This window comes from Pygoscelis adeliae, unplaced genomic scaffold (genome assembly GCF_000699105.1).
Source record: "Pygoscelis adeliae isolate BGI_AS28 unplaced genomic scaffold, ASM69910v1 Scaffold48, whole genome shotgun sequence".
In the NCBI taxonomy this organism is placed as follows: domain Eukaryota; kingdom Metazoa; phylum Chordata; class Aves; order Sphenisciformes; family Spheniscidae; genus Pygoscelis; species Pygoscelis adeliae.
Window position 1 is genome coordinate 827168 of NW_008825618.1, and position 10042 is coordinate 837209.

At 39.0% G+C, this 10042-nt stretch overlaps 1 protein-coding gene across 1 annotated transcript in view; it reads left to right on the forward strand.

The window, feature by feature from the left end:
* The first annotated feature begins 2945 nt into the window (after positions 1 to 2945).
* The window catches only part of FARP1 (FERM, RhoGEF (ARHGEF) and pleckstrin domain protein 1 (chondrocyte-derived)), a 175508-nt gene continuing 168411 nt past the window's right edge, over positions 2946 to 10042 (forward strand). Inside the window, exon 1 of the mRNA XM_009333330.1 lies at positions 2946 to 3116. Within this exon, the coding sequence (XP_009331605.1) occupies positions 2946 to 3116 (171 nt within the window). The remainder of the gene's footprint in view (positions 3117 to 10042) is intronic.

Genomic DNA, 10042 nt, shown 5'->3' on the forward strand with positions numbered 1-10042 from the left:
GCTTGCCCGATGTGCTGCATTATTTAAGAGAGGGTAATTGTAATAATTCTTAAGGCCTCTTTTACAAAAAGGCGTAATAAAGATACTATGCCAATGTTATGACAGCACCACAGTGAGTGAGAGTAGTGTCATACAGAAAAAAACCTTAAATAATGTCCAGTGCAGCATGCTGATGTTTAGATATACATACAGATTAAAAAAAGGAAAGGTCTGCTTTTAATTTCGTAAGTAGCAGATGCGTGTGATCAGGGTGGCCAATACTTCTTAGACCTTTGCTTCCAAAGGGAAGCGTGCGTGTATAACTGAATGGTTCAATATGTATATATAACAAGAGTTTCTATATTAATAATAAACCTCTCAGCTGTATATATGGAGTGGTTTGGCTTGTACCTTTCCTCCATGATTTTTTTGGCTCCTAAATCTGCGTCTTTTTTCCTTGTTTCACTAAGTTTATTCGCCTGTCTGAATGTGTGTGCGTGCCACTAGATCATCTAGTCAGAAGAACATTTATAGAACGTTTTAAGCTCTGTAATATTTCCTTGTGTTGATTATTTAATGGTATCACTTGAACTGACTCGATTGATTCCTATGTTTAGGATTTATTGGTGAGAACAGATTTCTTCTTCATCCACTTTAAATGGCTGTACCTAGCCAAAAACCCATAGTAACACAGCAATTGTAGAGGTCCTTTCTGCCGTGTTGGTGCTGTCTGTGGTACATGGTGACTTCAGAAGAGCTCTTAAAACAGCTTTTGAATTAATAAGGACATGGACCAGTACCTCTGTGTGCAGTGGCGCTTCCAGACAGGGTGCATGTGTTACTTTTTTAAATGTCCCTGTGTACTTCACATGCATGAAAACCAGATTTATTTGTAAGTAGGCCTGGAGCCTTGCTATATAGAGCTTGGTGTCTTTTCTTCTGGAATTCCTGCCTCCAACTGCAGCTTTCTTGTTGGCACTTCTTGTCTCACAAAAAGGTTTTAATTTAATTAAATTAAATTGATTTTACTCTTTTTAAATTATTCCTTTTACATTTTACATTACAATGCCAATTGAGGAAAAATTTGCCTCTGGGTAGTATTTGGCATGCGCTTGGACAGGTTTCACTAGTATCTCCAACCCTGTTGGGTAGGATAGTGCTAGTTCATTGCAAAAGGTTGCCTGCAGTTTTTTGTTCTTCACTTCTGCCTGTTGAGCTGATATGTAGAAGTGCGCGATCCCTCATTTTTCATTCCCTTCCTTCTCAGATAACACTTCTTTTTTTTTTTTTTTCCCCCTTTCCCTCCATGCCCCCCCCCCTTTTTTTTTTCTTTTAATCAAAGTGCTTTTGAAAATTTTACTCCAAGCCACTTGATGTGTGGAAAATCTGTGGGAACAAATTAGTCAGGACATGGAAGAGTGATATGCAGTAAATAGTATATCCTGCCGAAGACAGGACTGTTTTTACTCTGTTCTTACAGAGGGAACTGTTATCTTATTATATGGCACTGTTCTTTATAGTACACTGTAGAACTGGTGATGCATTCACTAATACATAGGCTTATCTTGTGCTTCCTATTTTTCCCCTAGGCTTCTCAGTATTTGCAACCTCAGAGTAAAAGCCAGACAATGATTGGCAGTACTCTTCTTGTGCCTCTGTTCAGCTGGAAAGTTACATTTCCATTCTTTCTGTGTGCTACATGTTTTTTTAATGGTCATTGATCAGCATATAAAAGTCATGCAGAATGGAAATGCAATTACCAAGAAAGATAAATAGACAGTAGCAGCGAGTTTTGTCAGAAACCCAGCTAGAGTGTCAAAAGGCGGGGGGGGAAGTGAAATAAAATTCTAGTATGATGTGTAACGTTTGACAAGTAAAACTAATGGTCCTTGAACTAAAAAAGAAGGTTCAAAGTTGTGCCAGTTAATGAAAAATCACACTGAATCACTGTTGTAGCTCTGCTCCCTTTTTAGGATAGAATAATCATTTAGCAGAAATGTCCTGTGTAATGTGGTGCAAAAGCTGCACGGAAACAGAATTAGCAAGCCAGTTTCTGAGGTTACTTTCCATGGATACGAAGCAGACATCCACATTCAGCGAGCGGTGCAGGCGAGCTGGTACAGGTGTAGCCTTCCCCTAGCACAGCGAGGAAGGTGCGTTTCTTTGGTGTTCCCCTCCTGCATACAGGGCTCCATGGGAAATTAGATTTCCCTTGCTTTTCCCAACCAGTTTTTTTTCTCTAGCCTCTTCTGGACTTCCCAGTAGCATGTCCTCGTAGTCCTTGGGCCATCAGTGGGGTCAGGCCAGGCTCCAGGTTCTAGAGCAGCTCTGGTCCCCAAAGGAAACAAAATATTTAGGCCACGTAATTGAGGTCATCATGTACCCCTTTAGCTTTCCTGCTTCGCAGACCCTTAAGTGAGGTGGCAGCTGAAAAGAGCCGGAGAAGGCTGGAAGGACCAAAGGAAAAAATGCTGATATGCCCAGGCGGGAATGATGGTCAGCAAGTGGTGAGTTGTCCCACCTGCTCTCCTCACCTTCCTCCCTTCTCTGGGAGCCCTGGCTATGGCTGCTAACAGCCTGATTCATAAATACATAAAAATCAGCATAATTAATTGAAATCTGGGTTCTGTCGTGCTCTGTTTCCACTGTGGTCTTGTTTCCTTTTCCAGGAGAAAAGGAATACTTTCCCATTGTGCAGTACTGTAGCCAGTCTGTCAGCCTTACCCCGAGAAGGTGATTAGCCTGTGTATTTTGAAAGGTATAAAGTTTGCCTGGTTTTCTTGTCTTCATATGATGCATTAAAAAAAAAATCATAATGGTTATTACTTTGTGTTAATGGTCATATGGTATACTAGCTGTAAGTATATATACCATAATCCTTATGTGCAGCAACTCTTACAAATAAGTGATATGGTTGTCTTTGCCCTTATTCTTTTATCAGATATAAGAAACGTGTTTCTCTAAACATGGGTGAAACAGAGCAGAGACCAACAGCAGGATCCCGGTTAGGAGCTCAGGAAAATGCTGGGATCAGTACCTTGGAGCATGGACAGAAACCACCTATGACACCTCCAGGAAAACTCGTCTCCATCAAAATTCAGATGCTGGATGACACGCAAGAAACTTTTGACGTTCCGGTAAGGATGTGGAGGTTGGGGTGGCTAAAGATTATTCAGGCATTTCAAAAAACGCTTGTTTTCAAACCAGTTCTCTTTTTATTTCAACTCTGATTCTTTAGCTAATGAATTTATGTTGCAGAGAAAATGGCTGTTGTATCAGCATTAAATAGATGATGGTGTAATAGAATAACATTAAACAGTGAAGTGAACTGTAAATTACAGTTATTATTTTGTTTTTGTTTGAACAGCTTCAGAAGAGGTGAAAGTCCTTGGTGGTTTGTTTGTTTGTTTGTTTTCCTTCAAATACTACATCAGTGATTTCCTCTACTTGCTGAACGGTTTATCTGTTTCCTTGGTACTGTTTTGCTGTTTATCCAGTGAATCGTAGATCTATACAGATTTGTTTCCTTTTCCCCTGGCAAGTCCTTAGGGTGGTAAGTTGAAATCATCAAAGTTTTCACTAATTTATATCACTCTTACTGACACCAAGTGCTCACATCCATTGAGTGCAAGGAAAGAATCACAGCAGTCTCATCTAAAGTTTCTCTATACAGTCAGTGCCCATTGAAATTAATCTAGGTTTGTACTTGCCAAGTAAGGAAACAGAGTTACTACTGCTTTTGTGTGTGATCAGAAGAATTAGTTTGAATTAGTTTTGGTACAACGACCGATTCTGTTTTACACTATCTAGCTGTTAGTAACCACTAATGATTTTAACATGCCGTGCTTAGGTAATTAACATGTAAGGTTACTGAACACTGTTGCTGTTATGGAAGTGTACTGGAATGTATATTTTTCAAAGTGCTCAGGGTTCAGTGAATAGGAAACTGGAAACCTGAGTTCAAATTTCATCCTTGGTTACTTGCATTTTATGTAGCTATGGTAACTTCCATGCCTTCATTGGCTCAGTTTTCCCTTCTGTGAAATGGGGGGTTACCAGCGAGATGCATGGATCTTACATGTATAGTGCTCTGTGAAAGTGCTTATGGTCACTGGAAAAATGTTATCCCTATATTAAAGATGAAGGAATTCGGATATGGAAAATCCTTGTGAAAAAAAACAATTTTTACCCATTTATAAGGTTTTGTTTGTTTGTTTTGTGTGTGTACACGCACATGCTTTTTGGTCTGCTCTGTGCTGCTGTTTGTGACCTGACTACAACTGCGTGTTCAGTCTCAGATTATCGTGTAGTAGAAAGTAAATTCTCTGGACAGATACTTGTGAACTGAACTGTCATCAAGTTAAATGCTCATGTATGTAGCAACGTGTTGTATTTTTGTGCCATTCAGAATGCCTATCAAATATCCATAGGAAACAGGCTAAAATTAGCAGTCTTTAAGTAATCATCGCTGTTCAAAAGTGTAGTTCTAGTTTAAATTATCAAATGCTAATGGAACTTGTGCTGCTTATCTTATGTGGTACAAATATCCCTGTTATCCCAGAGACGACTTTTTTTTTTTCTGCAGCTGCTATTTCACCGTACTTTGGAAATGACATGCAATTTGTAAGAGTTAATAATCCTATTTAACAAACACTTAGTAGGAACTATTTTGAGATCACATCCCTTTCATTAAATTGTTTAGAAGCAAATGTAAGTAATGAGTGAATGCAATGCACCCATATAACTCCAGCTTTGCTTCTGGGAGTTTGAGAAAACAGTATGTTTTTGATCTTCAGTGTTAGAAGATGTCCACATTACTTTTTGTTTTCAAACTTCAGGAAGACCTGGGTTTAAAAAACCTCTCTGTTCAGATCACTTCACTATGATTATTTTCTGAGGCTTTTATTTCATAAACACATCTATTCAAGGAGAGTCCAGTTGGTTTTAAAGTCAAATCTTGTGGTGAAATGTGCAGGATGCTTAGACTATAAAGTCTCTTAGAGCAGATTCCTAAAGCCTTTTTTCTTCAAGGTATCCATAGTCAAATACACATCGTTTTCAGTCTGCTCTAAAAGGTATTAATTTTTTTAGTCCCATCTCACAAAACTGAAAAACTTTTAATACATCTAAATCAAGATGTTTATTCATGTTGGAAAACCCATGTTGCCATTTACAAGCTTGCTGTTTTTAGCCAGATTGGTACAGTATACACAGAAAAAGAAAGTGACACCATTTCAACAAAATATTTTAGGAGCAGCAGGTGTGGCTGTGGGCAAAGGATGTTAAACATGCGTGCCAAAGCACATCTGTGAACTTGCTTTTCAGTGGAGAATTAAAGGCTTTCTGCATGATTGAAGGTCTGAACTACTCTTTCAAAACTTGAGCTGCCATGGTTATGAAAATAACCTTCCAAATATGATAAAAGTATAAACTGAGAACGTTTTATGTTTCCTACAGTTTCAGGAATTTTGCTGGACATTCTTTTCTCTATTAGCAAATGGGCCAAACTTTGAGTAGTTTTATTGCTGCTTGTAATGTGTTTTGTAGGACGGCATGAAGTTTAAGTCATGCCAGTTTATTATTTGCTCGTGAACTCTGTGTAAAAATAGAAACAGATGCTGGTGCTGCTACTTCCTGAATTTGGGGGAGGTAGTGAAGTAGTTGGGACTGTCCATCTGTCTCATCCTCCTTCCTTGCTACTCCTACAATTTCTTTTGTTATAGGTTCAGCCTCCCCATTAGCTAAAACCGGAACAAGATCTTATCTGTATGCTGTTTTTCTTGGGTTTGTTTTTGGTTTGGTTTGGGTTTTTTTTTTTTGTGGTTTTTGGTTTGTTGTTTTTTTTTTGTTTTAAATTATCTTCCAGGAGACAAGATTCAATACCCTTGCACTTAGGCAATCCCCTTTCTCCCATCGTAAGCAGATGACTTCCTTTTTATTAGAGCAAAATCCTTCAGATTTCTATGTCTGTTCTGTACATAACAAAACAGGAGAAAAACGTGACCTACTTCCATTCCTGCCCAGTGCTGCTGCTCTTTGGGCTGTTTAAAAATGAAGTAACTCTGGTGTCATTTGTCCTTCTAAAAGAAAGTTGATTTTTACTGACCAGCTTTTAGTGCTAGTGTTTTAGTGCTATATAATCGTACTGTACCAGCTCACTGTATTAGCATGGCTTCATATGGGCCTGTAAATTATATTTTTTGCCAGGAAAAAACCCGTAAAGTATATGGAGAGAGTTTGTATGGGAGACTTGAAAACAGAAGCCCACAATGAAGGCCTTTTCATCAATCTCTGCAAATGCAGTATTGTAAAAGGAAGGGTACATAAGAAAAATCTTATATTCTGCTTACTGTTAACAGACAACATTTCATTGCAGACTATCCAAACATTCCTATATTCCAAAAAGCCAGTGAAAGCTTGAATGGATAAGCTTGGATCTCTTACACGCATCTAGTGTTCCTTGCCAGCCCAGTTAGCTGGTTGCATGACTCTTTTCAAGCAAATACAGATGCTTGGGGGAGGCGTGGGAAAGGTAGGCACTGCTGCTTTCAAAAAAGTTTATCACGGTATTACTTTCACTTCATATTTACTGCCTTTAACAAAAAAGGAAAGTATAAAATTCATCAATTATCTTTTCAAGTACATTTTTGTCTATTCTGCTATGGAAAGATAAATTATGTAGAATATCCTCCCCCCTTTGAAGTTATTCAGCTTTTTATGACTGAATTTCTGTACCTTTAGTTTGAGTCTGTCAAAGAGCCGGCTTCAGCTGCAGTTATGGGTGATTATTGCCTGAAAATCAGACCACTAGTTGAAAGTTAATGATCATTCAGTGCTTGCAGCTGTTGGACATGGTGTTAGCTTTACAAAGGGGTTGCATGCAAGGGTGGAACAGATTTTTGTCTCTTGCTTTTTGTTTCTAATTTCCAGTTTGGCTGTATTGCCTGAAAAATTAGTTGGGTATGTTAACTGAAGAGCGCAGCAGTCCAAAATACACCAGTCTGTTTCAGCTAGTGTTTGGCTGGGTTATTACTACGTAATAAATGAGCAAATACCGTCCCTTTCTGCTAGGTAAAAGGACAACAGCTTTAGCTAAAATGAATAATGTGAAGGAGGAAGAACATTTTTTCACCCTTGTACACATAATGATAATCATATATGGATAGATCTTGGGCATTTTGAAAGGTTGACAGTTCTACTGTAAGATTTGCGGAACCCAACACTGCCAAATAGAAGTTGTGTATTATGCAAGAGAGGGTGGAGGTGTACAGTTCTACTTGATTTTGCTCTGGTTTTATTTCCATCAGTCTCATCTAAGTTAGTTGGAAGAGAATGGGATTGATTCTACAAAACCATAGTAGAACTTACGGATTTTCTTATGTTTGTTTTAATACGGTCTCCCCTGTAGGTTCAAACCGGTTTAAAAAAGAAATACAGTTTTTAAGGAACAGTAAAAATAGCTGAGCTATTAGCTGCATCTTCTACTTCTGGGGAAGAGAACCCTTTAATGTTTACTGCTTATGCCATTTATATTATATTTACTTTTATAGTTGTTTCAGTGCCGGAAGTAATCTGCTTTAAAATTACTCCTAAGCAGAAAGAGTCAGTGTTCCTTTCTAGGTAATGCTGAAGAATGACTGATTCTCATGTTAGACTACTGGGATGATTCAGCGACTCAGACCAGGTTTAACCCTGACTGACATGATGCCTGTCACTGATCATATCCTACTCTCTGGGTGAATGACGTTGATGTGACTGGAATGATACGACTGATGCTAAATAGAAAGTCAGAGTTGTTTCTTTCCCATTAGCATCAAAGGTGAGATCAAAGTATATCACAGGAGGTAAGGATTCTTCTTCTGGTTAGGATCCGGTCCCTTTAATTAAAACCAAACCAAAGTCCTCTTTATTGTGTCTGGAAGCAAATAGTTGCTGCCTCTTTGTGGCTGTCTTTTGGAAAGACCAAAACATACTTGCCTGTCAGATTACTCAAGTTTATTAAACATCTGTTTTGTGTCTTATGTAAACTTTCTTTCCCTCTGAATGCATTCAAGCTTTGTGAAATATGCAGGGTTGGAAAATGTCATCTGGTTTGAGGGATTAACACCTGGTTTCTTAAGCAACAGGAGTCTTAATAGAAAGCAGGGTGAGGGTATAATCCTTAGTAAACATCGGTTGTAAACATTTCATTTCAATTTGCTTTTCTCTTAGAAGAGAACGGCTTCTTCATCTTTGGGTTATCTGAGAATAAAGAGAATAAAGACCAAATGGTCTTGGTCTACAACTATTTATCTTCCACTGGAGTTCGGCTGTAGTGCCTTGGCAGGGAATTTCTGTGCCTCAAGTCCCAAATTTTCAGAGAGGAGGACTTCATAATCCTGCTGGGGCTCTGTGTCTTAAGGCTAACATTCTGGGTGAGTTTTTTTGTTTGGTTGGTTTTGTTTGTTCGTGCAGGCATATAATGGTGGTTCATATTCCCTTTGTGGAGAAAATGACTTCTATTAAGTGTACTCCCCACCAACTTCAGGCCAGTGTAAGCATGCCAGAAGAAGCTTAATATTAGAAAGTCTCGATACTTAACAACAAAGATTACATGTGCTTTGTTATAAATTTGCACGAGTGTTGTGTTACTCTATTAAATTAGAAATTTCAGCCACGGTTTTATAAATGTTTAAATTATTTTCTGTAACATTCATGGGTTACGGTAATTGCTTTGTCCTAGGTACTTACCCCTGTCCTCAATATGCATCTTTTAACCAGTGAATAAAACAATTTTATAAAATAACGTTAGACAGTAAGGCAATGCAGAAACATGAAACAGTGTTTTATGCTTTCTTAGCCAGCTTCAACTTCAATTCAGTATGAATCGCTTTTTTTTCCAGCTTAGGAAGTGAACAGCAGGTCAAATGTCAGTTATTCATCAGTCTGAGACTTTCTTTTCTTCTCATGACTGAAATTATTTGGCCATCACTGTCAGACTATTTCCAATGAATATCAAGCATTTAAATATTCACTAATTGTCACTCCAACCCTGCTGGATCTTCTGAAATTACAAGAAGAAAAGCATTTTTTTTTCTATAATTCTGAAACACATCAGTTGTGTTTTTCTCAGCAGAAGATTATTAGTAGATTCCCAGTAAACGGTGATTTTTGTTGACAGATGATTAGAATGTCCTTGTTGAAAGACAGGGAATTTCAGTGACTTGTGTTAATAATTTATGTGCTGTTCAAAATGGAAGAGAGAATAATCCACAAGCAAACTTCCGTAACCTGAGGCAGCAGGCTGTTTAAACTGCTCATTTTCTTTGTTAATGATATTCTGTAGAATGAGCAGAGTAAGTGGGAATATAATTTTAAGTCCCAACAGATCCAGGCCATTTTCAGGCTGGATTGATGTATTTGAAGATAACTGGGAAATGAATGTAATTTTCTTGAATGAATTAGCCTAACTTGTAATCAGGGAAGGCTTCTCAAAGAAAAAGGCTTTTCACCTCTCTCGCTTCAGCTGACTCACCAAGTCATGCACCAACGCTTGAGCCGGCACAAAGCAGAGGACAGAGCTGGCACAGGGAGGGGCAGCCGTGGATGAAAAGGCAGTGCGGGAGCGTTTCTGAACACTGCTGCCCTAGCCGAAGGGGTCAGTGAAATCACGCTGCTAACTTTGGTAACTATGTCTGTGCCTGTAAGTTGGTTTGCACAGTTACTGGTGAAGCTGGATTGATGCTCGGGGCAGAGCATGGGCTCCCTCCCCAGCTATGGGGTGTTCCCCTCGGTCACCCTGTTTGGAGGTGGCAGCTGTCCAGGAATCAGTGCGAGGTGTTTGCCATCTTTCTCCTTTTCCAAGTGTGAGTGTATGGGTGAGCGGGTCATCAGAGGCAGAAGTGGAGGCTGATGTCGCTAGGACTACGTTTTCCTGTTTCAGGGGCAATGGGAGGGATGTTCTGCCTCTGGTCAGAAGAAGGAGGGGAGCTGAGCTGCCTGTTGTGTGCTTCCTTCCTTCGCCCTGAGACTGAGGTTCGTCTCTTCTGGCTTTCAAGATTTTAAAACTAGAAGTAAAAGCCTC